General features: G+C 42.4%; 2 protein-coding genes across 4 annotated transcripts in view; one reads left to right on the plus strand and one right to left on the minus strand.

Moving 5' to 3' along the window:
* Positions 1-10,018, plus strand: part of PFKP (phosphofructokinase, platelet) — a 58,780-nt gene extending 48,762 nt beyond the window's left edge. For all 3 annotated transcript variants that reach the window (XM_079107042.1, XM_079107040.1, XM_079107041.1), the window contains 6 exons: positions 2,575-2,739; positions 4,681-4,742; positions 5,238-5,349; positions 6,483-6,582; positions 9,123-9,225; positions 9,595-10,018. In XM_079107042.1, the coding sequence (XP_078963168.1) occupies positions 2,575-2,739; positions 4,681-4,742; positions 5,238-5,349; positions 6,483-6,582; positions 9,123-9,225; positions 9,595-9,745 (693 nt within the window). In that variant the 3' untranslated portion in view covers positions 9,746-10,018. The remainder of the gene's footprint in view (positions 1-2,574; positions 2,740-4,680; positions 4,743-5,237; positions 5,350-6,482; positions 6,583-9,122; positions 9,226-9,594) is intronic.
* A 1,041-nt stretch (positions 10,019-11,059) lies between these two features.
* Positions 11,060-27,876, minus strand: part of PITRM1 (pitrilysin metallopeptidase 1) — a 32,603-nt gene continuing 15,786 nt past the window's right edge. Inside the window, exons 15-27 of the mRNA XM_079107039.1 lie at positions 26,091-26,207; positions 24,463-24,595; positions 23,028-23,148; positions 22,832-22,908; positions 22,409-22,574; positions 21,982-22,082; positions 20,444-20,564; positions 19,402-19,473; positions 18,642-18,754; positions 13,472-13,597; positions 12,315-12,460; positions 11,582-11,684; positions 11,060-11,464 (exon numbers count right to left, since the gene is read on the minus strand). Coding sequence (XP_078963165.1) covers positions 11,371-11,464; positions 11,582-11,684; positions 12,315-12,460; positions 13,472-13,597; positions 18,642-18,754; positions 19,402-19,473; positions 20,444-20,564; positions 21,982-22,082; positions 22,409-22,574; positions 22,832-22,908; positions 23,028-23,148; positions 24,463-24,595; positions 26,091-26,207 — 1,490 coding nt within the window. The 3' untranslated portion in view covers positions 11,060-11,370. The remainder of the gene's footprint in view (positions 11,465-11,581; positions 11,685-12,314; positions 12,461-13,471; positions 13,598-18,641; positions 18,755-19,401; positions 19,474-20,443; positions 20,565-21,981; positions 22,083-22,408; positions 22,575-22,831; positions 22,909-23,027; positions 23,149-24,462; positions 24,596-26,090; positions 26,208-27,876) is intronic.

A 27,876-nucleotide genomic window follows, 5' to 3' on the forward strand; every position in this document is an offset into this window, starting at 1 on the left:
GTTGTTTCAATTATGACAATAATTCCCCACCTTAGAACAGACACATTGGGGAGATTAAGCTAAAAAACCCATGTGGTTTTGTACCTCTGGGAGAGCCTGATAGCCTGGCCACCAGCATAGGCAGTTGCTGTCCAGCCCTGTCCCTTCCCACCCCCCAGAATGGCTCTAAGAATAGGCCACACAAGGAGGCTTAAATACCTGAATGCTTTATGTAAATATCCAGTGCAAACATAACAATGAAAGTCCAGTGGATTCTGCACCCTTGCTCTGCTGCAGCTGTGGGTTCTCTGACTTCCTTGGCTAGTTTTGGTCCCCTGTCCCCGCATGAACACAAAGAGAACTGGTGCCATTGATCCCTCTTCTTCCCAACTCAGCTCTCAGGGAATTCAAAGCTGCCCATGCACTAAGGTGCAGAGTGGGTTTTTAATGTATCAAACAATTATTTTAGGAGGGTAGGAATCCATCCGAAAAGTTAGAATTATAGGTCAGAATAATGATTTTAATTGGGCCTTTGCTTGTTAATCAAAATGTTCTTTCAAACTTAATCCAAAGTATTTAAGTGAAAATTTCCAAATTGTTATTTTACTTTGGTGGACACGAACCCTCTTTCCTCTTACCCCAAAGATCCAGAAGGCTTGGTTTCGAGCCCAGGGCAGCATTCCCTTGGTGACTTCCCTCTCCGTTAATTGCCCTGGAGACTGGTTTAGGGGATCCTGTGTGATGGGCCCTGGGCTGGCTGATGGGTGGGCGGGGTGTGTGCACCCATTCCATTCTGTGACACTGGTTGAGTTACCTGACTGGGAACTGGGGCTGCTGACCCTGCCACAGTGGGTGGACCCAGCCAGGACTCCTGCCTCGTGGAATTTGCATCTAGTGAGGAAGAGACACCCAAATCAAATACCTCGTCCTGGGATGGTTTCTATCAGGAAAGGACACCCAGTGTCACAAGAGCCCCTGCCAGAGAGCTGTGCAGTCCTAGAGATCAGACAGTTCTCCTGAGGAAATGACCTTGAACCGGGTCAGAGGTAAGGAGGGAAGAAGGTGCCTGCGTGAGCCTTTTCCTAAGAGCACACGTCAGTGTGCCTTAAAGCAGTATTCACTATTCTCCACATCCTGAAGGGCAGAAGCCGTCCAGCTGATGTCAAGGTTCAGGCCCCAGGGGAGAGGCCGCTCTTGCCTCTTGGAGTTTGTGGGGCTGCATTCCTTGCAGGCCTTGGCCCCTGGCCTGTCCTTTCTCCAAGTTGGCACGCAGTATATTGCTCAGTGCTCGCAGGTCTTCCGCTGCTGTGTCCGATCGCCTGTGACTCCCTCTTGTAAGGACAAGTGTAATGGCATTTATGGGCCACCTGGATAATCTTCCTGCATCAGATCCTTAGCTTGATTGATAGATTTTAAGGATTAGGATCAGGATACTTCTGGGGGATTCTATGCAGCCCACCACCATGCCCAGACACCAGAGTGTGTGAGGACCACCAGGACAACTCGAGTGCAGCATGACTCCAGACCAGGAAGGGGGCTGAAGCCAGGAGCCAGGAGCAGTACCTGGCCTCGTGAGTGGGCAGGCCAGGGCCTCCATCTAAAGCCTTTGAAGTGTACTCAAAGTAGTTGGTGGAAGATTTTGAGTAAGGCAAGAAGTTGATCAGATTTGGATTTTAAAGGTGGATCTCAGTACTGTGGGAACGGATTGGGTGCTGGGGGCTGAGTTAGAGGCTCCAGCAGAAATAAGTGGCACCTAGACCTGTACCACAGGTGGGAGGCGGCAGGTGGCTGTTTCCGAGTTGTGTGCCATGAGCCTGGAGGCTGGGTGGTAAGACCTTTCGTTATGAGACCAGGTGCCCCTGCATCTGGAAGACTCCTCTGGATGCTTTTGTCCAAGAAGCTACTGTCGGTATTGGACTAGAGCTACCCCTAAGCATGACGTAGCATCTGTGCATGAACCGAAGATGACCAAAACCCTAACTGCATAGACAGAGCTTTTCAAAATTAGCATAGTGATTTCCATCAACTAAGCCAGAGAGTTTGCATTTGCATAAAATCTAGATTTGCACCAACAAGGACACATTCAAAACTGAAAGGTGAGCCCGGTGTGGTGTAATCCCAGCAGCTTGGGAGGCTGAGGCAGGAAGATTGCTAAATTCAAAGCCAGCCTCAGCAACTCAGCAAGACCCTGTCTAAATAGAATATAAAAAAGGGCTGGGGATGTGGCTCAGTGTTTAAGTGTCCCTGGGTACAATCCCTGGTACCAAAACAAGAAAAAAAGCAAAAGTGAGCTGTCTTGAGTGACCATCCCCCTCATCACCTCCTAAGGTGCCCAGGAGAAGGACAGTGGCCAGGCATGGTGCTCAGAGCTTCTCCCTGGCACTGGTAAATGCAGAGGCAGGCTCACGTTACTGAGGCAGGGTCCTGGCCGCTGTGCGTACTGTTCCTCGCCGTGTCTAGTGCTCATGACTGCTCGCTCAGGCTTGGTGGAGGGACTTGCTGCAGCTCTCGAGGGGTGCAGGCTCTGGGCTGGTGCACATCTGACACTGGCCAGTGTCCTGGGTTGGAATGACTGATCTTCTTTTCTGTGACCAGACATGTGACAGAATCAAACAGTCGGCCAGTGGGACCAAGCGTCGAGTGTTCATCATCGAGACCATGGGGGGCTACTGTGGCTACCTGGCCAACATGGGGGGCCTCGCAGCTGGAGCCGATGCCGCCTACATTTTTGAAGAGCCGTTCGATATCAGAGACCTGCAGGTATGGCAAAGGGTCGGGCCCCCGTGAGCGCAGTTTAGTTCGGAATCCACCTGGTACGGTTGAGTGTGTGCTCACATTTGTCGCCATTCGCATTTTGAGGGGATGGAGATGGTGGTGTAGAATATCCCAAGCTGTGTGCACTCAGTCATCCCCTCGTTCTGTCCAGGTGCTGCGACTGCAGTATCGGGAGCTCTCTTGATGGGCAACACAGAACAGACAGGGTTGAGGACACCTTCTTCCCGTGTGTGAAAACAGGCTTGGTGATCCTTGTTTAATCCCATAGGTTAAGCAGCCTCCCTTAGGCCTTTTATGTATGACCATAGTCCCAGACCTCTGGTGTCTTTGTGGACCCAAGGGTAGGGAGTCCTGTGGCAGATGGAGGGTGTTCCTTGCCCCATGGAGCTAGAGTCCCCATGAGAAGCAGCTGTCATTGGCTGAGAAGTGCTGAATTCAGTTAGGGAAGGTGTGGTGCTCACGAAGGTGGCTGGAGCTGCCAGGGAGCATGAAGTGGCTTAACTCTGCATCTGTTGGTGGGGGAGGCTGCACATAGCACCAATCACAAACAAGACAGGAGCCAGACCTCCTGCTTTCTCCACTTCTTGCTGCTTTTTAAAATTATCACTTTTAAATAAACAGACTATTTTTAGAGCACTTTTTGATTTATAGCAAAATGATGCAGAAGGCAATATGCAGCTTTCCCACCTTCCTCCTACCTGCCCCCCCCACAAGCCCCACCTGCACCCACTGATGAGCCTACATTGACGCATCGTGGTCCCAGCCTTCCAAGCTGTCAGAGGCCTCCTAAGGCTTCCCACTTGTTTCAGTTCCTTCAGGCCAAGGGCTAGTTCAGCCTATCCTTCCAGGCTGTTCCCTCACTGGCCCAGGCCTGGCCAGAACCAGGCTGCTGGATTGGAGGAAGGAGGGGTGGGCATCTGGTGTAGCTGGTGCAGCTTCAGTGCCTGCAGCAGGTACTCATGGATTGGGTAGGGCAAGAGCAGGCCCACGAGGGCCATAGTCTCTGTTTGGACTCTGGGGCTAGACCCAGGCATGGACCCCGCAACCTTGCCAAAGAATAAGCATGGGCTGGTGGACAAGTCGAGCAACTGTCTCTAAGCAAGTTATGATGTTGTTTCTGAACTAAATCAAGTAATGAGATGTTTGGTGATGAGGACATATGAACCATGAATTTACTGACAATATTGAACTGCTAATACTTCACGTCTATCTAAAGAAAGTGTCTGACTGGCACTTACCATGGCTCCTGGCACATGGTAGATGATTAAGAAATGTAATCATGACAAATTTGATGGCTCATATTTTAGGATGAGTCATTAGGAAATTACCACCTTTTAGTAATCTTCCTTGCATGCACTGAAATGTTTTTGCACATTCTTTCAAGACCAATTTTCTTAAGAGAACTTGTGTATGAATGAGCCTATATAATTTTTGGGGAGGGGTCAGAAAATGTTTATTAGGCTATGTATAAACATGCTATATAAAGTCAAGCAACAGTTTATTTTCTGAGAGCTCTAAGAAAATACTGTCATGGAAATAGATAAGGAGCAATAGATAATCATGAACATTAGGCAAATGCACAAAATGAAATAAATACTTTAGGAGGGAAATCAGTTTATTTTGGAAAGCATTTCTTGTGAAAGTTATGATTTCCATTCACTAAATAAATATGCCCAGTAACATAGCCCTGTTCCCACCCTATGTATTATTATCTTGATTATTGTTACTGGTGCATTTATCACTACTACACTGATATCACTAATATATTCTTATTTGTTTACTGTAGTCACCCACAAATAAATGTAAGCTATAAAAGCAGCTGCTCTCTCAATTGCTGCTATATTCTAGCACTTATGATCTTACAGTACCTGGCACATAGTAGGTGCCTAATAATTGATTGTCCGATTAACAAAATACTCTTTCTAGTCCAACGTGGAACATCTGACAGAAAAAATGAAGACCACCATCCAGAGGGGTCTTGTGCTCAGGTAATGTAAAAGTTTCTGATCTTCCTCCCTTTCAGACCTAGGTTCTGAGACTCCGCAGATGATCTGAAACCTAAGGAGCACTCATTGCTCCTTTACCACCCTGAGCCTCGCTCTGAATACTGAAGGAACAAAGAAATACAGCGGTTGCCTGCTGTTAAAAATATACTTGCATTTAAATAAAGGGGAATTTCCTGGCAAGCCTGATATTCTGAGCCAGTTTTTAAAAATGAAGCAATAAAGGGTGGTTCTAAAATTGAGTTTCGCTCTGTAGTCTTCTCTTTTTTCCCACGATATCTCCCAATCATATCCTTAAATAAGCCCCTTGACCTTCCTGAAGGAGAGAACACCCAGTCAGGATAGGGATGAAGGCCGCAGGAGCCGGCCTGACAGGCGGCTGTGCGCCAGAGGCTGCGCGGGTAGCGCCACCCCAGATCCACCCCAGATCCCTGCGCGCCCCTGGCCTGGGGAGTAACCGGCTCTTCCGTTTCGTGGCAGAAACGAGAGCTGCAGCGAGAACTACACCACCGACTTCATCTACCAGCTCTACTCCGAGGAAGGCAAAGGGGTGTTCGACTGCAGGAAGAACGTGCTGGGCCACATGCAGCAGGTAGGCCTGGAGTCCTGGCAGGATGACGGAGGGCCGGCTGCAGACTGGGGCCTCATTTCAGCCTCTTTTAGGAAAATGTGCGTTCACAAGTAAATTCGAGGGTGACTAGAAGCAGCATCTGGATTATTCTGTCGTTAGCTGTCCCACCAGCTTTAGGATGTGTGCTCCTGTGTGTGATTATTGCAGTGTGTGGGGATTTTAAGGAAAACTCTGCTCTCATGTAAATAGTGACACTGGTTCATTTGGAAATCGTATTCAAATTAAATACTTTAATTTTTTTTTTTTTTTTTTTTTTTGACTGGGAGTTGAATCCAGGGACACTTAACTTCTGAGCCACACCTCAGCCCTTTTCATTTTTTATTTTGAGAGGGGTCTCAAGTTGCTGAGACTGGCTTTGAACTTACAACCCTCCTGCCTCAGGGCCCACTCACCCACCCACAGCCACTGGGATTACAGGCATAGGCCACCACATCTAGCAAATACTTTCTTAAATATTGGGGTTTAATAAGATTTAAAATGGAATATCAGACCAGTGACACTTGAGATTGATACAAAATCGGAATGAATTGGAAAGAATGGCAGGGTGAGCTTTTACTTCAGGATTTCTAAGTGTGAGCTGGGAAGGAGGTGGTCCCAGGTTTCCCGGTTTGAAGGCCTTTGCTGTTTGCGTCATTCCCTCCGTGCCTTGTATCTGAGGGAACTTTTAAACTAGGGCCCACTGATCTATTTCAAAAATGATGAAATAGGCAAGCGTGTGTTTTTGTGGGGGAAAAAAGTCCAGTTTGTCAGATCCTTAAAGGAAATTGTCATCTCTCCTTACCCCAAAACAAGTTCAAGAATCCCTGATTTGAGACTCTACAACAGTGAGGACTGCTCAGTGATGGTCCCGCTGATTAGAGTCCCGCCTGGGGAGGAGGAAGGGCCTGCCGCGCTCGCCAAGATAGGCCGCGCTCTGGCTGCACCAATCAGAGCTTGGGTGTCTGACCCAGTCAAATCCACGAAGACAGAAACAGGCAAAACCAAACCATATGTGCAGGTTTGCATCTCTTAAAAATGTGAATCTTGTTCAACTACAGAAACTGCCATTTCTGCTTGCTTTGTAACTAAATTTCATGTAACTTAACCACAAACAGGGTGGAGTACCTTCTCCATTTGATAGAAACTTTGGAACCAAAATCTCTGCCAGAGCTATGCAGTGGATCACCACAAAGCTGAAGGAGTCCCACAGCAAAGGTATGAGGTCACGGAGGATGGCAGAGCACTGCAAGCAGGCAGAGACAATGTCTTGAGTAAAATATTTTTGCTTTTTCTTAAGTCCACTGTTAAGCTGCTTGTGATAACATTGTTTCGCTTTTGTTAGTCTTAGCATTGCTATATGACCTTTAAGGTTAAAATTAAATATAAATCCTATTAATAAAGTAAAATGCTTTGTGGTGGGTAACAGTCCAATAATTTAGTAGCTTTGTATCTATTAGGCAGAGACTGCTGTGCACACGTTAGACACCCAGGAAGACTGTAAAGTGGCCTCGTTTTATTTCCCTGGTGATGAGAAACACTTTGGATTAGCTTTTACTTAGGATACTTAAGACTTTCTCGTTGCTTCAGTCACAACTTTAAGAGCGCAGAATCCCATAACAGAAGATGGTTGGTGTCCACATACTCTTTGTCCTTTAGAACTCAAGTGTGTCCTTCAGTATTTTAGAATTTTTTTGCAGGGGGATGGTATCAGGATTGAACTCGGGGGCACTCAGTCTCTGAGCCACATCCCCAGCCCTATTTTGTATTTGTTTATTTAGAGACAGGGTCTCACTAAGTTGCTTAGTGCCTCACTTTTGCTGAGAATAGCTTTGAACTCAAAATCCTCCTGTCTCAGCCACCACACCTGGCAGTATTTTAGAATTTTGTGATGACCATTCCTTTGATTTCTTCAGAGTTTGATGACCCATGTAAGTCTTCAAAGAGTGATTTAGTTCAGAGTGACTTTGCACAGTGTTGGCCCTGTGCTCATACAAATCCGTCATCTCCACGACTCCAGGCCAGCTGATGGTTCTGCTGGCCCTGGCACTCGAGTGTCCCACCCAGCGTGTTAGTGCCCAGGTCCCTGGGACTTGGCCCAGTGCATACCAGGGTGCTGCTGGACAACTGGGTCTTCAAACTAGTTTTACTAGTCATATGCTCACTGTCAGGTGTGCAAGTGTGCAGTTACTCCCAACTGGCCTATACCTGCTACCTTCACTTTTAAAAGTGTCACCTGTTTAGTGTGTTAGTTTCACTGGCTTGGAACTCAGTAGGTAAAGAGGAAGAGGGCAGGTTCTTAAGTATTTGCGTGACATTCTCCTTTCTCCATATTCTGCCTGTTTTTCTGTTAGATGGTCACTAAGAGTTCGACATGTGCACAGCAGTTTCTGGCTAATGGAGGCAAAGCTACCATATTATTGGAATGTCACCCACCTTTTCCTTTATGGTTTGAGTTTTGTTACCAAAATGTTCTTTCACCTTTAATTCTTTTAATCTGCTTAATATGAAGCTTAAGATCTGATTTCATTTTCTCCTATTTGGAGTGGGTAATCAGTTATTTAGGTGCCATTTATGGATAAAAATCTCATTTCCCCGCCACTTTTTAGTATAGTTTTATTTATCATAAGCCAGATATCTATTTACTTAGAACTCTTTCTGGGTTTTGTGGTTCATTGGTGGTGAATTACCTATCCTTGGAAATCTTCCAGTTATATAAGTAACTGATGCTGAGAAGGGTAACTGACACTAAATTGGCGGCCTTCCAACATTGTGGCTGTCCTAGCCCTTGGTGCAGTCCACAGAACCAAGGTGTCAAGGGTCACCAAAATTCTGTCTTTTTAGGGAGGCAGGGCCGTGGGAACCTATATTTCATCAATCATTTGTGAAAAGAACATTTTTTACAATATTGAACATTGAATTTCTTTCCATATATTTAAATCTTTTGTTTTTCTCCATAAGACCTTGTACATTTTTTGGTACATTTATTCCTACATTCCTATTTTTTAAAAAAATGTTATTGTAAATGGTGCTTAAAAATATTTATTGTGGGTATGTAGGAATTAAAAAAAAATCTGATTTTTTTTTTGTAATCAATAATTTACAATGCTCTGAATCCTGGTAAGGATTTATAGATTGTTACATATACATTCATATCATCTATATACAGTCTTTATTTTTTCAGTACTTTTTATGGGCATCTGTATTATGGCACCAACTCTCATCCCCAGTCAGCCTTAGATTTACTGGGCGCAGTGACATTCAAGCTTTTGTCCTGTTCTCAACCGTGGTGGGAACCAGGAATGCCCTCAGCGTTTCCTAAGAGTTGTCTTTCTGCAGTGTAAACCAACATCTTTACTCCACTATTTAGTGAAATATTTATTCACTAAATATTTGTCCATTGTTAAAAATGTTCTTCCCATGAATCCCTCCCTCTGGGGTGGCCGCTGTACTGGTAAGTGGCAGGTGAACAGCCTTCAAGCTGTGTGGAGTAAGGGAGTCCTAGCCATAACCCACTACTCTCGGAGCACAGAGCTGCTGGGAAAGCCTTGAAGGACCTGTCACACTGTACACCGGCAGTCCCCACTGGATGGACAGCTCTCAAATATAATCCATGCCACCTGTCAGGATTTCCAAGCTTACGGTCAAAACCAGAACTCCTGCATCCACCCAAGGTAGCTCTGGGCATCCGACTCTCACCTTCACACGCCATTTTATCAACATGATGCCTTGATAATTTTTTTTAAAAACTTTTATAGGAAAGAAATGTGTTACTGATGACTGCATCTGTGTGCTGGGAATAAGCAAAAGAGACGTCCTTTTTCAACCTGTGGCAGAGCTAAAGAAGGAAACGGATTTTGAGTAAGTCAAGGAAACACTGTATGAGTAAATGTCATTGCCATTAGCAAGAATGAATGATAGGAGTCATGAGGACAGAGGGACACCACAAGCTTAGTAAGTAGCACATGCCAATATTTTAAGGAACACATGGGCTCTTCCAAAGCAAGGTAAAAGAATAGCAGACATTGAGAAATAGGGCAGAACTTTTAGAAATACGAAAATGTTTTCATTTGATCTGTGAAAATTGCTCTATCATCTAAAGTTCAGTCAGGTGACTCCACAAACCCACCTTTTCTGGCAAGTCTACTTTGGGCTGGCTGCAGCCAGAGGCAGCTGGAAGTTGTCTTCCAGTGGGGAAGGCGGCACTTACCATCTTCTCTTCCTTCCCAGGCACAGGATCCCCAAAGAACAGTGGTGGCTGAAACTGCGGCCTCTTATGAAGATCCTGGCCAAGTACAAGGCAAGCTATGACGTGTCCGACTCTGGTCAGCTAGAGCCCGTGCAACCCCGAAGTACTCAAGGGGAACCTGCCACCATCTGAGTGCTGTGCTGACCACCCAGATGACGTGACCAGTGAGGCCTGGAACTACCGGGACCATCCTTTTTGTAACGTTTAAGTTATTTTTCAGCACTTTATGCAAGTATTGTTGGCAGTAACAGCTAATCAGAAAGCACCAGTCATCAGTGTCATCTTCTCCCAGTCACCTGAGCCTGACCCCCCAGCCATTCCAGAGTTGTCTCCTCCCCCTTGTATTCTAGCTCATGCTTCAAAATATGTCTGTCTAGTGGAATTAAACATTTGCCTGAAACCCTTAAGAGCACTGTTTATTTTCTTGAATTTAAAACAAGATCTGCAGGTGGCCTCTAAAGGATTCCTCAGCAGTTTTATGGGCAGAGATTAGCAAAATATAGGGAGTCATGGAATCATGCAAGACAAAGGTGGAAAAGGAAAAAGTACAATGCTTTGATGAACAGCAACTGTGTCATTAAAAACATGGAATTGGCTCTAGCCCATGCTGAAATCAGCCTGGGCCTGGCTCTGACAGGGACTATGCAGTGGGTGGGTTACTTAACTCCAAGCTCAGTCTCTCTTTAAAGTGAGACAAGATGCAGAATTAAAACGTGAAATATATGAACATATGCCTTAAGAATAAGCTATCAGATACTCTATTTGAATCCTAGTTGCATATTATACCACAAAGGGCATTTTTATGAAGAAATGTGATAGCAGTATCTCTTCCAGACCACAACAGTGTCATGCTCCTGGGTGGACCCAGGTTAGAACTCTCCAGAGGATTCTGAGGTGCTGTTGGGACTGAGTTCACATGCATGGGGATGATCCCACTGAACTGATGGGTCTCTGTAGGGAAAAGCATTTCTGCCTCTTCTTCAATCTACACTCAGATCTAGTCTGCAGGAGGCAGCATCCACGGGAGCACCAGATAAATAACTCATCTCTGCCCGCAAAACTGCTGAGAAGTAAGTGTTATACCAGAAATGGCGGAAGAGTTTACAGAAGGAAGGGAAGGGAAGAGGTGATTTAGGAAGTTTTGCTTGCAAAATCTGAGGCTAAAACAATAGAGGTGAGCTAGTCCTGAGACGTTTTCTCAGTAAAGACAGTGGGAAAAACTCAACTGAACACTTAACCTAACACTCCCTGTTCTTGAGTTGGACCCCTCCAACTGCCCAGTTTGACTCGCATCTGTGGGCTGACTTTTCTGCAGGTCCATGGTGTGATCACACCAAGGCAGACAGATGTTGGAACTCCCTTGTCACTTATTCATCTATTTTTAATGAAGGTCTGCTATGTACAACTTTAGCAAAATGTCATTTAAATAATGACACACACATTAGGTCAAAGGTCAAAGTTGCCTTTTATTTTAAAAATAAATGTTCTAGGATTAATAAGCATTAAAATTCTAATCTGTATTTGGCATTTAACACATAATCACTTCAATTTCTTCATGATCACCATACTTTCCTCATTCTTCAACTTGCCAGTCAATACTTTTGGCCAAATTTTATAAACAGCATGATTTTTGGAAAAAGCAGTAACATTTCTGGATCTTCCAAGTTAAATCTGGCTCAGAGGCTTCCTTTTAATGAGGCTATACACATGTAGGTTCACCTGAATTCCAGAGTACATTCAAAAGTACTTGAGATCAGTTATCTTATTATCCATGAGGGGTCCTTAGCAATTTTTGCATTCTCTGGTCCCAGGATAGCCAATCCATGTGTGCTCTTCCCAGTGCCAAGGTACCTGAAAGGAGGACAGTAAATCTGGCTGTTAGCTACGTTGCACACATTCTCGGAGTCAGCAGCACGTCTTCACATTTCTGAATTTCACTGATCACACATCAACCCACACAATACTCACGCGTTGCTCACGGCAATCAGCTTGTCGTGACTGACAGCGAAGAGCTGCTCCCTGTGTGCCTGTTTTACCTCATCCGAAAGGCCAAACAAGAAGTGGTCCATTCCTAAAAGTTAAACCACAGGTACAGATGGAGAAGCTGGCTGGCTATGGCTCACGTGGGGCTCTGAGCTCACAACCTGGCAGGGACACCGAAGTCACTTTATGATGTATTTCAACAGGTCTTTGCATGGCCCAGAGTGGTCAAACCTTGACCTCCACTTGCCACAGAGCTGTGCTCACCCCTCCTACAGAGTCCCACTTTTGGAGTGTGGGTGAAGAGTCAGCAAGGGTCACCTGTGGCTGGTAATATTGTGAACAAAATGGCGCTGTATGCTGACATGGCCATTCTCATGCCATGTCAGCAACATGCATCTCTACCTGGCAAGTCGTATCATGTGGGTCAGCAATTTGACCGTGTGGGGTCCTAGATTATTCAAGCTCAGACGGTACGATGTGATGCACTTGAAATGAAACATCAAGATGTTCTTGACTTGATGTTGGGAAGCATGACTTCAAGGTCACTGTTTAGGTTGTTAAATATGAAAACCATTCACAAAGGAAAAGGACAGAGATGGAAAAAATAAAAGAATTGCTGCTTGTGGTTCACACATGCCAAGAAGCTAGTACTCAGAAAACTCTGGAGTTTTAGCTGGCAATAACGCAGATCAAGGTTTTCATCATTTACTCAAATTACCTTTGTCTGAAGGAGCGATAGGAGCATCTACAGCGGAGAAAACAGAGAGCTTAGCTTCATCAATGTCCTGCTCTGTGAATTTTCCAGATTTAGCCCAGTCAATGGCCTTCTCAAAAGAATTGAGTGTTTCTAGTGAATTTGGATCCCTGGAAAACCAGAGTTAAATACTGAAGCATTTTACCATGGAAAAATTAATGACAATCATGTGTTGACCAAGAGTTCTTCAACATTTTCTGTTTGTTAATAGCTCTACTTTTAACATGCCATATTCCAAACACCGTAGTGACAGAGCAATTATACTCTGTAGTTTAAATCTGACCACAACAACCTTGTCACAAATTCCCTGTACTTGGTGACATGGTCTTCCTGCCTAATTTTATTGCCATTTTTATTTTAAAATGCTCTTTTGTGATTCCATCAGGAGAGGTAGTCACATGGATGAAGGGAAGTCAGGAACACAATGACATTACAGGACACTTGTAAAAAAAGTTCAAGGTTAAACAAAAATACTTCCAGAAGATAAACCCACGAGTCTAGAATTTACCCAAAGGTAAGATAATTTTTGAGATATTTCCTTGTATCTGAATGGAAAGACCACCAGTCTTTGCTACCCACCATCACGATCTGAAGGCGACTTCTGGGGAACGTGAGGGGAGGACCTGGGGGCTGTTTCACCTCCTCATCTAGGTATGGCCTGGGCGCAGGTGCAGTCAGTGGGGGAAGAGCTCAAAGAAGGGGGGACAAGGAGAAGTGCATCAAAGTGACGACAACCAGCGCTCGCTCAGGCTGTTCTGGCCCATGCCTTCAGGCAGCAGGGCTTGGGGAAATGTAGAATTATACCACGTAAAAGGGTAGCAGTCTGAGGTCTATGAAAACCTAAAATAGGATCTCCCTTCGGCCTCTGCAATTGACAGGGGCTCAGAGGCTCTCAGGTTGTAGTCTACCTAAATGTGACAATTAGCAAATGAGGATTTACTTAAAAATAATTAATATGGTGTTCTGCTCCTATCCCTGGTCCTTACAACATAAAGGACGTTGCTGGGTGTGGTTGGGTGACAGTCACTCAGATATACAAGATGATGACAGCAGATACAAGAACTAGAAGTGAAATGACATGAGTGTTAACACATGTGATGTGGTGAAAAACACCAACTCACCTGTAAGAGTAAAAAGTGAAAATTCCATTATAGCTGAGTTTAGCACCTCCACCATAAGCACCCCCTTTTTCTCGAATTTCTGTATGCAAGAATTTAGCTGTCATCACACGTGCAAGGATCCTCAGACTGAAATTAATGTATTAAAAAAAGGAAAGTGAAAAACAACAGGGCTCATACGAAGTATTACATATAATGTAATCTGAAGAGATGTCAAGAGCATAATTAAATGAAAAAAAAAAAAAAAAAAGAAAACCAAGTTAGAAAGTAATATACAGTCAGCTCTCTACAGCATCCTTGGGTTCAATCAAGCACAAATCAGAAATATTAACAACAAAAAGTTATCTGCAGTGAACATGCAGGTCACGTTTTCTAGTCATTATTCCCCAAACACTACAGTGCAGCAGCTCTTTGCCCAACATTTACACTGTATTAGGTATTATAAGTAACCGAGTCATGATTTGAAGTATACAGGAGGAAGCTGTATGCAAATACTAGGGCATCCAGATTTGGTATCTGCAAGGGGTCCTAGAACAAAAACCTCAGGGACCACTCCATATTATGGTCCCACTTTTTTTTTTTCCTTTTATGTAATAAACACAAACAAAGTAAGACTATGGGGAAGAACAATTTTCAAATAGCTCACTTGGATCACAGGGTTTGGAATGGAGAGACTGTGGAGATGGAATAGAAAAGGACTTCTTCTACATGGCTTAACTTGTTATGTTTGTGGCATTTTAAAAGTCTGATACAATAAAAAGGGGCTATTTTTTTTTTAACTAATTTCATTTTTTTTTATTGTTTAAGAAAAGAAATTTTTTGCAGACTCCCAGAAAATGATTAGATTATATGAACTAAAATATGTAAAAGCTAAAGAAAAATCGTTAAGACAATGGCTAAAAAACAAATTAACAAAATGATAAGATTAGGAGAGGAGTTCTCACAAAGAGTATCATCATCACATATTGAAAATTAAACACAAGTCCCAAATCATTCAAATGTCCACATTAAGAAAGAGGAAAATGATATACTCATAGCATAAGAAAAAAAGCAAAGAAAGTAATCTACTTAAAATATGTGGGAAAACCTTAGTTCTCCATACCAATTGGAGATGCAAATAAAATTTGTAAAAGAAAAGTCATTCATTTGCAGCCAAAGCTTTCAAAATCAATGGGCAGAGCAATGGAATGACAACAAGTAGTTGTTGTGAGGCAGATGTACACATGATCATTGGCTGAATGTCCCACATCACAATGTGGAAAACCGGACAGATTCATACAGGCATCCCTGACTAAGAAAACACATCCAGTAAAGCACATTTCTTTTCATAAGGCTCAGTTTCCCGATGGCTTCCACTGTGAATGGTAACAGTTGTCCCTCTGGAAGAGAGAAAGTTTTTAGGCAGCATATTAACATGGCCAAAGATCAGCCAGCCATGATGCTGCAGAAGGGAGCCCAACTGGGAAGTCTGTGGCAACAACCCAGGTCTGTTAATCACGCTGTGGTGAGACCTGGTCCCTGACCCCCACTACCACCGACTGTGGTCTTCTAGGACAGAGGCTGAAACAGGCCAGATGAGCAATGAAATGAAGGCTTGACCATGACCCTATTCCTGAAGGACAGTGGTAGAGAAGTCACTGTGGTCTCTCCTGATGATCAGGGGAAACCTCGTGTGCAAGGGGCGGAGCCACTCAGGGCCAGTGCCAGCACTTCCCTTGGCTGGGCAGGGACAGGACAGGGTCCCTGGAGAAGAGAGCTTCCAACTTGCATCAGGGCTGCAGTTTTTATCCACCTGTGTTACCTGTCTTGAGATTTCCTATTATTTTAATATTATGTAAAAATACATGTTCATTTCTTGAAAAATTATAAAATACAAAAAAGTCACCCAGAGGTGACTTACAACATTTGAGCATTTTAAATTTACATTTTCCTGCTGAATACAACACATATCATATTTGACTTACAGAAATATTTATTTTCTACTAATATTTAAATACTGAAAACACAGTTGAGACCCATCTTATGGTATTTCCTACCTTGAACCCCCTTCCCCACTTCTCTCTCCACCCCCAGAGAGGCTTGTTCATCTGCTTGGCTCCCACGTGCCTCCTCGGCACCTCCAAGGCACCTCCGCTCCACCTGGCTACTCGGCCCAGGGCCGACCTCAGCTTCCCACTTGGGTGGGCAGAGCAGGGAGTCTAACTCCCCACAGGAAATAAGCGCCTGGCTTCCAGAACCCCACACTCCCTGAGGAGGTGCCTGTTTCCTGCCCCCTTGGCTCTGCCAGGCAACTGGCTCTCTCTGCAGCTTCCCCGTGTCACACGCTCCACACTCCTCTGCATTCCAGCTTTCTAAGTTTCCCCGAAGCTTCTGCATGCTGTCCGCCATCTGTCTCCATTCCTTTCACCTTGGGGCTTTATGGTTTTTAAGTCTCTGCTGACACTTTGTGGGGTTACTAGAGGGTTCAAATGTAAGCACACGGGTTCCATCTACCACATTTACCGAAGTTTCAAGCCTTCATTTACACAATTTTTACCTACACATGAGGATACCAAGTCTGTCATTTTGAAAGGAGTTAATTTACTATAAATGTCAGTATTTACGGGAGGGATATAAATTGTTTACAAAAATAGGCATCATACTGAACAGGGAAAAATAGAAAGTACTTCCTTTAAAATCAGGAACAAGACAAGGTTATCCACTCTCAATACTCTTATGCAATATAGCTCTTGAAATTCCAGTTATAACAAGAAAGAAAAGGAAGTTTCAATGGATATAAATAGAAAAAGAAGTCTTCAAATTATCTGCTGATCTCATGATCCTAGACTTAAAAGACCCAGAAAACTCTACCAGAAGACTTCTAGAGCTGATACATTCAGCCAAGTAACAGGATCTAAGATCAGCATACAAAAATCAATAGCTTTTCTGTATTTCAATAATGAACCTGATGAGAAAGAAAACAATTCCATTCCCAAAACCTCAACAAACCAACCAACCAACCCAAAAACAAAAACTTGGAAATAATTCTAAGGTGGTAAAAGACCTCTACAATGAAAATTATGGAAAACTGAAAAAAAGAAATTAAGACCATAGAAAATGGAAAGATCTGCCATGTTCTTGGTAGGCAGAATTAATATCATCAAAATGGTTATAATACTTAAGCAATCTACAGATTCAATGTAATCCCCATCAAGATACCAATGATATTCTTCACAGAACTAAGAACAGTTCTAAAATTCATAAGGAACAATAAAAGACACAGAATGGCCAAAGCAATTCTGAGCAATAAGTAATGCTGGAAGTATCAAAATACCTGACTTCAAATTATACACTAGAGCACTATAGTAACAGAAGCAGCATGGTATTGGCATCAAAACAGACATGAAGACAAGTAGAAGTCACGGACATAAGTCTACTTAGATACAGTCACCTGATCCTTGTCAAAGGAGCCAAAAACACACACTGAAGAAAAGATAGCCTTTTTAACAAATGGTGCTGGGAAAACTAGATAGTGATATGCAGAAGAATGAGACTAGATCTCGATCTCTCTCTCACTCTGCACAAATATATCTGTCAACTCAAATATATCAAAGACCTAGGAATTAGCCAGAAGCACAGTCACTACTAAAAGAAAACACAGGCTTGCCACTCCATCATAAAAAGCATTGGGTATCAGCTCCCAGAGCTCAAGAAATAAAACCAAGAATCAATAAGTGGGATGGAATCAAATTAAAACACTCCTGTGCAGCAGAGGTAAAAGAGCACAGAAAGGGAGTCTACAGAGTGGGAGAAAATCTTTACCTGCTATTCCAAGAAGGGACTAATATCCACAACATATGATTAACTCAAAAAACTAACCAAAAAGAAAAGAACCCAATCAGCAAATGGCCAAATGATCTAAACAAACATTTCTCAAAAGAAGAAATACAAATGGTCAATGGACACATGCAAAAATGCTCAACATCCCTAGCAATCAGGGAATCAGAAACCAAACTACACTGAGATTTCCATCGCACTCCAGTCAGAATGGCAGCCATGGAGAATACAAATAACACACTCCGATGAGGGTGTGGGGGAAAGATACATTTACATATTACTGGTAGGACTACAAATGAGTACCACCATTTTGGAAAGCAGTACAAAGATTTCTCAAGACTAGGAATACAGCCAGCCTATAACCCAGCCGTCCCGCTCCCTGTATCCAGAAGAACTAGAATCAGCACACTATAGTATTACATGTGTACCAACATTTACAGCAGCACAATTTACAACAGCCAAGTTATGGAACCAGTCTAGGTATCTGCCAACTGATGAATGGATTAAAGAAAATATTACATGTATACATATATACCTATATATACATACATAAACACACACACACACACACACACACACATCCATACAATGGAATAAAGAAGAATGAAGTTACATTTGCTGGTAAATGGATGAAACCAGAGCACATCACGCTAAGTGAAATAAGTCAGTCTCAGAATCAAAGGTCAAATATTTCCTCTCATATGTAGAAACTAGAGAGGAGAAAAGAAAAAAAGGCATAAAAAGGGATCACACAAAAAGAGAAGAGAGACAACAGAGTAGAGGAATGAGATTGAAAGGGAGGGAAGAGATGTGGGGAAAAAAAATCAAATTATGCCGTTTTCCTATATAAATATTTCACAATGAATCCCACTTTTATATAGAAGTATAATGCACTAATTACAATACAATAGTAGTAGAAGGGAGACCAGTATGGTAGAGCAAGGGCATGAGGAGGAGGAAGGAGCAGAGGGAAAGGGGAGATACTGTGAAATGAGACTGAGCAAATGGGCATGTAGAAGTAAAGCTTGATGAATCCCACTATTATATCTAATAATGATACATTTTTATTAATAAACATAATAATTTTTTAATCAAACAATAGGCCTGTTGGGCTTTCGGTTTACAAAGGCCTTGCTGTGTGGACTCCTTGGGGAGCATACTTTGAGTTTTTTCCATGAGTTCTTGCCAACTGGGCATAGTTAGCAGACAGATCCAATTCACACAGCAGGGTCCAGTGCTCAAAGTCAGTATAAAAACTGTGTGTGACACAAAACATGCCTTTCTTCTTTCTAACATGCTCAACAAATGTTGTTCTTAAAGCACACAGCTGTGAGGTCCTCACTCCACTGCCACCTACCTGGCGTGATCTGGATGCATGTAGGGGACAGTCCTGATACACTCAGCCACGTAATGGACTGGGAACGGCAGCAGGAAATGCGTCTTCATCTGGCAAGGTTTGAAAGTGGGGTCCTGAGAAACAAAGGGGTTGGTCACGCCAGGCTTCAGCAGCTCGCATGGACCACAGGCACTATGACTTCCCTGAGGGAGTCACCTACAGGGTGCTCCTACCTAAGAGCAAGCCACCACGATTACTTCATTCCACACAACCTCTGACTTCAAGACTAACATAAAATATTTCATGCTCAATGTGATGCTTTAGAATACAGTTGCTAATTAAAAACATCCCATTGCACATCATTTCTACCACAGCTGATTCTCTGGGAGCATGTTAAACTGCCATGCTGTGATAAGCAAAGCCCAATGGCTTCACTGCAAAAAGCTGAGTGGGTAGGAGGGACGATCGCACTTCCTACTGGAGGGTGGGCGGCTGATCTAAGCACCGTGAGCTGCAAGGGGACGGAACCTGGTGGAGCAGCCAGTGTCTTCCTAGCCACATGCCTACCCGGGAACGGGACATTCATTCAGCAGTCTCTAAGGGAAGAAAAGGGCTCAGAGAGGCAGTGACCAGATGCAATTGACAATTCTAAGGACACAGCCCAGCCCAGGAGGACGCAGATGGAGGCCCAGAGGAGCACTCCGCTCTGAGGGTGACCCAACACACCGTGCAAAGCGAAAAGCACTGGTCACTCTGGAGTCAAGGCCCTGTGACCACTTACTGTGATCAGCTTCCTTATGATCTGGGAGCTGCTTCCGTGTGCACTTTCACCAGACGCACTGTGTGCAGGTTTCTGAAAATAGAATGTTTCCAATAGAAATGAGAAAAATTCAAAACCCTCATGAAAGAGACATGGTATAGACTGTAAAATTCACAGAGCTGATAGCAAGTATTAGGGGAGAGCTATTTAACTCTTTCATAACAAATATTCAGATATTTGAAAGAAGCAAACTTATTGTGTTGATTTTTTCAGAAAGTTAATGAAAAAGGTCCTTGTTGTACATCACAATGAAAAATACTTTCTTTTTTTTTTTTTTTTTGCATTTTCTAGTCATAAAACTGCACCAAAAACAAGAGGTTATATAACGTGAATGGGCTGTGGACAGAGGGTCCCAAAGCAACAGGAAGCTGCCCCGACATGGTCTCCCAGAGGTGAGGTGGAGAAGCTAGTGAAACAGGAGCAGCCAGGGGATGAGGGCACAAATGCAGAAGGGATGGGTGAAGGTCAGCAGAGGAAGAGGACCCTGGGAATCATTCCAGCAAGATCTTCCAACCATCAGTACTTTCCAGTGTGAAGTAAGGCCTCTCACTGAAAATGGTGAATCAGACTAAAACCACCTTTGTAAATTGATCAAATTGATTAGATTACTAATGACTGATATTGCTTTAGAGAAAAATACATGAACTAATGAGTCACAGCAAAAGGGATTTTTAACAATCTGTGTCTTCCAAAGTCTAACAAACAGTGAGAGACAGACTTCATCAGATAATTGTTTTGGGCTATTTTTATGGCCATATTCCAAACCAGAGTCTGTCTTTCCTTGTCAGGAAACTTCAGTAACAGGAAGTGAGCACAGGATGGAAGGCCAGACGACAGGAAGTGAATTCCTTTAACTCAGTCAGTGCTAGAAGCCATGTACACCTCTTCAGTTTCTTCACATCTGATGCTTTTAGAGTTAAATGAGGTAATCTGTGTAAAAACTGAGGACAACTGTAGTGCTGGCCACATAACCAAAGACTCCAGCTTATGGCCAGTGTGTTACCTCAACCACGTGTGGACGGACAGGCTTTCGTTCCTTCTTGCTTCGACCAAGGCTTTTAATGAATCTTTCTACCTCTTTTTCTGCCTGCGCCATCTGCTGAGGAGTAGCATTCACTGAACATCTGATTAAAAAATTATGTACAGTAAACCATTATTATAAAAAGTAAAACACTTTTAACTGATTCATCACATTTTGTATAAATCACACAAAAATATGAAGTGAATAACAATGTTTCTGTATAAGACAATATTCTAATTGTTAAAAAGAAACCAGTTTCCAAATGTGAAAATGATACAGCTGTCTTACTTCTTTACAGTGCTTTCAAATTATCAGCCTTTCCCATATTTATTTCAATGTGTTATATCTAATAGTCATTAAAATATAAAGAGTTACTTACTCTAAAGTCTGTGTTAAAAGCAAAGAGAATAAAAAGAACATTAAGATCTGCCAGTACTGTCTTCAGACTTACGTAATAAGATTCAAAACTTTACTACTGTCAAGAGATCAATATGAAAATGTGAATTGATGCTCAAATAAAAAGTCATAAAATGCCAAAAATTACTGTTTCCAAAATATACTTTAATACGTTTCCAAATTCTAAAAAAACACAAATACTATCATATAAAATTTATTTGAACTCTACTGTATCTTGGTAGAATATATTTTCCAATTTAAATAAATTAATAGCTGGTATCGTTAAATTAATACAATGTTTAGGCACTAAATTAATGGGGTTGCATATATTAGTTCTTTTGTTCCTTACGATTAACCTGCAAGGTAGGGTTTGGCGAAGGAGGCAGAAGACCAGAGAGGTCATGTTGCCCAGGACGGCTGTGGCGTGTGCCTGAGCCCTGGGCCAGAACCTGCAGTCAGGCCTGCCTGATGCCAACCTGAAGCCTGACTACCAGCTCTCACCTCCTGGCACCCACAGCACGACCTGCAGACTCTGTTCACTGATTCTCAGGAACCAACATGGAAAAGGGGCCAGGGCTGTGTGAAACCAGTGACCTGAACATTTCCACAGTGAGTTCCAAATCAGTGTCATGCAGTACGATGCTGCAAATATACCACTAAGGACTTTTAAATTTTATTTATGCTCAAACCTGAAGGCATAAGCTAGTCATCATATAATTTTATTTTTATAAGAAACTGTACTTTTATTCTGGTCTTGAGCAAATTAACCTTTACTGGGTTTCACAGATTGCTTATTTAGTGAACATTTGCTTTTGGAAACAATATAACTTTAAATCTTCACCTTAAATCTTTGCAATTCTAGAATTAAATTAGCTTGCTCTCTTCCCCACCTCCCACACATTTTATTTAACTTAAAACATAATTCTTTTCATTCCCATAGAAAATGATTTTAGTTCACTAGAACATTTGAAGTCTAGAATGAATTCTACAACTTATGCCTATACCAAATAGCTTTTCTTTCTTGAACACAAATGTATATAACTTCAAGTAAAAAATATCTAAAAATCACACTAAACAGAATGAAATGAATAAGAATTTTCTTTAGAAACAAATCAGGAGCCTACCTCAGATTATCACAGTTTAATACGTGTTTCTTGATCCGTGGGAACTTTCTTAGGATAGGTTTGATGTCTGTCATTTCAGCGATTCTCTTCATCAACCTCACCTGAACCAAAGGAATCAAACACAAAAGTGATTGAGACACAGACGGAGCCTCAGTCTGAAAAGTAAACATCATCAACCCCAGAATCCTGCAGGAGACACGTCCCAATTTTGTGCTTGTGTCTCATAACTGCCAGTTTTGGAGAAGGGAGGTGTTGGAGTAGAGGTTGCACAGGAGGAAAATGAGTTAAAAAATTAATTCCCCATGAAATGTGGTCAGTTATAATGTTAGTGTTTCTGACATAAATATCTTATTGCCAGGAAACATCAGCAACTCTGGAAGAAGATGTGGCTAAGCCAGGGTAACAAGCATCCCTTCCCAAGTCCCACCTGATTCATGCCACTGAAGGTCTCCTGTAAGTCCCCTGCAGGCGTGAGGGTCCTGCTAGCTCTAAGGGTCGCATACAAATGCCCAGAGTCTGGAATCCCATTTGAGAGCTCCTGAGCTGTCATCTTAACTAACACTTTGAAGTGTTCATCTTCTTCAAAGCATGGGCTATGGAAAAAGAAAAACATAATAAATTCCTGGAGACCCACCTGTGCCCCCTTCGATATCAAGAAAAACTTTATTATGTATAAGTTTTCAGACTATTTCAACAACCTCAGACATTTTACTAGTCCATAGGAATGAAAAGTAAAGCCAGGCTAGGAAACCCAACGACCAACAAGTTGAGCAAAGTCTACTTTGAGAACATTTCAGTGTTACATTTCCACTACATCTCAAGCATTAACATCTTTTGCAAATGAAGTTACTTGTTAAATATTTCGCTCCACAGGTGCATCATGTCGGGGAGATTTCGATCCAGGCAGAAAGATGAGAAAAGCACGCCCTGTATCATGAAAGGAAAAAAATAAATGAGCAAGAACTTAGTGTAATTTAAAAGAAAAACACAACACACTTTAGAAGCAAACCTCTGAGGACAGCTCCCATCCTGAAGAGGAACGCTACCTGCTCGTATGTGTCCAGGTGAGACTCATCGGGGAGCACGTGGGGAGACACCGTCATGTCTCCAGTCTTCAGCTCAAGTTGCTGAGCCTGTTCTCTGTAGTTGAGAGTGCCACAGCCCAGCCTGTCATGGCAAAGCAGAGTTTCCTCAGTTACCAAGGCGTCTTGCACCGTTACCACTTTTAAAATCGTGTATCTTGAATGGCAAGTTATACTAACTCAGGACTGTGGCTTTATAAACCTCATTCTATACATCAAAGCTTAGAAAGCCCAGATGCATTTTGGGGTTGACACTCTCTAGACTGCTCAGGTACCCTCTCTCTAAAGTGGAAACCGGCTCCTCTTCTTCAGGGACTCATTTCCAGGGTTCAGGCCCCTATGCACTTAGGCAGCCAGTGTCTAGCACTGAACATAAAAGTCTCTATGTGCTCCTCCAGCCCCAAGCTTGGAACTGATTGATGAGTGTTCTCTATTTTCTTCTAAAACATTCTGAAACATATTTCATTTGTTAGAATGTGTAGTGGTCTTGGGGGAAGAGATCCAAAAAATTAGTCTTTTTAAATTTTTAAGAAAAGCAGAATTACTATTTGCATTGATGCTTCTAAAAGAAATATTCTCACCAATGTTCCTAACACAAGAAATAATCTGAACCAAGAGGACAAATGGAAGGTATTATCTCAAATTGCTTGTAAGAGATGAGAGCTCTTAAAAAGAAGGCAGAGACTTTCCAAAGGTGGAAGCCATTTTCCATGTGACCCGAAGCTCAGTTAGGGTGTGGTGTCCACAGTCACACAGTGTTCCACACATGCCAGCATCTGTACCTCCACAAAGTACAGTCTGCTGCAATGATTAGGTACCCTATGTTTTCCTGGAAGAGCAAGGGCTAAAGCTTATATACTGCTTACCCTGCCACCCTCAGTCTCTGTCATGCACAAAGAAAAGGGACAAGGACTGCATGTAGACTTTTGTTTCCAAATCCATTCAGACACCTGCTGATGGAGGACAATGAAGTAACCTGCAAGTTAGCTCAGCAGAGAAGTAAAGCACAGGAGGAGGAGACACACCAAGTTCTCTCAAGACAGACCGAGGCCTAGGTCCTGCACTGAACTGCTCATATTTCCTGAATAAACACCATTACTCCTTTTCGAAATCTTAAAAGATCAATAGCATTGGGATGATCCATCTATAAGTATTATCTAAATTCATAAAACTTTTAATAGTATATATTGTGGTAAGAAAATATAATTTCCACAAGAAAAAAAATTCTAAAATATACTGTATTTATACACCATAACAGCATTGTAAGCTTTGAAAAATGAGTCACTGAAAGGTGGTTACTATTAAAACAATATAAACACACAGAACATATGCACTCATAAAACACACAAAGAGGTGCTGAATTATGTAAATGTGTGTCTATTGCAAACCTGAAACTCACTTGGTAAGGACGCTGCAAAAGAGAGGCACATAAGGCCTCAGCTCCTCTGGGAGTGTGTTTAAACTAGAGAAGGCTCGGAAGTACACCAGGCCGTTGGTGGGCTGGGCACAGTACTGCACAGGGATGTCTCCAGCTAGAAAAACAAAAGAGGTTAATTTTTTTAACCAGTAAAATTTTAATCATTTTTAATTTTTCAGAAATAATTCTATGCTTTTCAAGAATGGAGGTTTAAAACTTAGTAACAAATAATATTATTTACTCCACTTTATATAAGTTTTCCTCTTGTACTTGCATTATGACAAAAAAAAAAAAAAAAAAAAAAACTTTGATACTAAAGCAAACCCTAATTTTTGAAGGATCATAATGGAAGAATAGCTGTGCTCATCTGACTATGCCAGCATTCCAGTGCCTATTCAGTACACCTTTACTAAAACCCACGCTCGATTGACAGTGACCTGACTAGGTCATTCCAGCAACATCTGACCTATTTCACCTAGTATAAATGCTGCTCATCTTCCACAAAGAGCAATACTGACCCTTTAGGTGTGACACTTTCTGCTCTAGCACCCATTTATCCCCCAGCATATTCTGTGAGCTCTTAGGACTCTGCAGCCTTGGGACCCCTGCAAGTCTCTGGTGAGTGAGTACTATGGATTCTATTTTGTGTATTCCCACCTAGCACAAAGCCTGAAAATCAGAAAAGGGACTAAAGTCTTCACTGATGACTAACTGTCTTTGCTAATTCTTATAATGAACACCTAGGAAACTCACTGGTAAATAAAGACCATGAGGGATTAAAGTATCAGTGGGATAGGAGCCCCACTCTTTAGGATAAAGGGACTTATGCCAACATGCACATGCACACACACTCACGTGTGCATACACATGGGTGTCCAAGTAAGTCAGACTCGGTAAACATGCCAAGTACTATTAAAATATGAGGCAGGTTTGAGTTGTTTCACAGAAAACAGATGTGTACAGGTAGTCTAAAATCCTGTCCTCAGTGGTACAGATTGAAGCATAACAGTGGCATTAGATCAGTAAGCTCCGACCATGCCCACTACTAAGCTCAATGCCAACACCTTTCAGGGTAATGTTACTCCAGAGACACGTGTCCCATAAGCTACCAACCAGAACCCAAGTGAAATTAACTGAACTCTGGAATTCAAAAGCAGTGACAGGATACAGACTGGATGAGAGAGGAGGCTAAGAGCAGCCTTCAACTCCCTTTCCAGTCGATCCTAAACTGAGGCATTTCTTCATCCCTCCACTTCTCTCCTACACTGACAGCTGAGCTGAAGAGACAGCCTTGGCAAAGGGCTCAAAGAGATCCTACGACCTTTAAAACCACTTAAAACCCACAGCATAAACTAAATCCTTATGTTTCTAGAAGAAGAAAATTAGAGCCACATCAAATCTACTCACTGGAAAACAAATACAGGCTCCTACTGAGTAAAGAAGCCTACTGTCATCGAAGATAAGAAATAATTTACAAGACATATGAAGAACAAGAATGGAGAGGGGTGCCCAAATGTTTTCTGGAAAACATCCAAAATGCGACCCTGTTTCTCTAATATTTAACTTAATCAATAAACTCATACACCCCAAATCTGAGTGTTGAGAGAGACCTGTCAAGGCCACGTCTAGGGTGGTGAAAGGTATTGTAGGCTCAATGTCCGAGACTTTCAGTGCTGGCAGATAGGAAGCGTCCTGAGGTTTACTTTGCTGACTTCTTAATTCTAGACCTAAAAAGAAAATGAAAAGGGAAAATGAAACCCTCATGACTACAATTAAAAGGTTTTACACAATTATCCCCTCTCTGCTTTTCATTATCTGACATTCAAAACTAGCAATCCAAGGCCTAGTGCTGAGAATATGTGAACGACTGTGGTGTTTAAGGTGTCTGCCATTCCCAAACGAACGTTCCACAGGCATGGAATCTGCTCTGTAAGTGGTATTCATTCTAAATCTCATTCCTCAATTATTCTGAAAACAGAATTTTATTGAGGAATGGTTTTTTTGCTTAAGAAGTTCCCCTCTGAAACTAAAAATTTTATACTGGATAGACTGAACTTGTTTTTTATATGGTTTTCAAACCATTTTTTGGCTGAATTGAAATTTAATGACTTTAATACTTGTGATCTTTTATTAATTTTCACTTATATCAGTAAAATGCTTCTATAATCAAATAAATTTCACAAATGACAGCAGAGTTTAAAAAAATACACTCCCCACGCCTGATGATCTTGCATCTAATCAGAGGGAATTCTCTCCCTGGGGAATTACTCCACAGAACCACAGGATACATGAGAAGAAAGAATCTACAGAATCCAGAATTTGTTTTTCGGGAGATTCCAGTAGTGCTTCTGTAAAAAGACTTCAGACTTTAAAATTCTGTCACACAAGCATATAAACGAATTAGTTCACAAGCATTCGTAGGGGACGGCTGTGCTGTGCTAGTATTTTAACTCAACATCACAACAAAGAACACTCCAGCTGGCCGCTTCCGTCTTTCCTTGTCTTCTGTGAGAGCCTGTGACTACCTGAAGTCCACTCAGACATGGCACATGGGAGAGAGTGGGCGTCCCACGCAGTGCCTTCCTCTCTACAGGCACCGCGGGGCCCAGAACAAAGTAAAGCAGAACCCGACCTCCACCCCCCACTCTAAGGCCTGCTGTCTGGAGCAGCAATCACCATCCAGAACAGTCTCTGCTCCTTGGTGTCAGGAGCCCAGCTTCCCCTGAGTTCTATTCTCAAGACCGTTCCTCACCTGACTGAGTTGAGTTTCCCAATCTCATGCCACTCCATTTTCTAAGTGTCTCAAGCTCTTTCCTTACCCAGCCTCACCAATGTTCCAAGACCCACCTCAAGACCCCCCTCCTGCCACTACTCCGACAACCCAAGTGCTCCTTTTATGAATGTACCCAGTGTCCAAAACATTCAGCACTTTCTTTTTTTCCCAGCAAATCAAAGCTCCCTGACAATAAGAATTTTATCCCTTCTTAGAACTTAATACATTACAGAGACACTAAAATTTTTAAAGATTAAAGCTTTTACTAAATTTATTTCTCAATCACCTTTTTTCTCATTAGTATTAATTTAATATTGAACTTTAATTCATAGAATTGAAGTACATGCTTTAAGACTTACTGACCTAAAATAACCATTAAATGCACTAGCACTGTGTCCTACTTATGAACAATAAATTAGAATAATTTTTTTTTTTTTAAATAAGGAACTTGGCAGTGAATCTGTAAGGCAAAAATATACTTTTGTAATATTACATCATCTGTAAAGTACTGGATGGACTGCAGTACACTAAGCACACCTTAAAGGTCAGTCCATGAATATGTTAGCAATTTAGGGAACATACAGTCTGCTGCTTAAGCATGGAATTACTTTATGGACTTATTA

Source organism: Sciurus vulgaris (genome assembly GCF_902686455.1).
Source record: "Sciurus vulgaris genome assembly, chromosome: 12".
Taxonomy (NCBI): domain Eukaryota; kingdom Metazoa; phylum Chordata; class Mammalia; order Rodentia; family Sciuridae; genus Sciurus; species Sciurus vulgaris.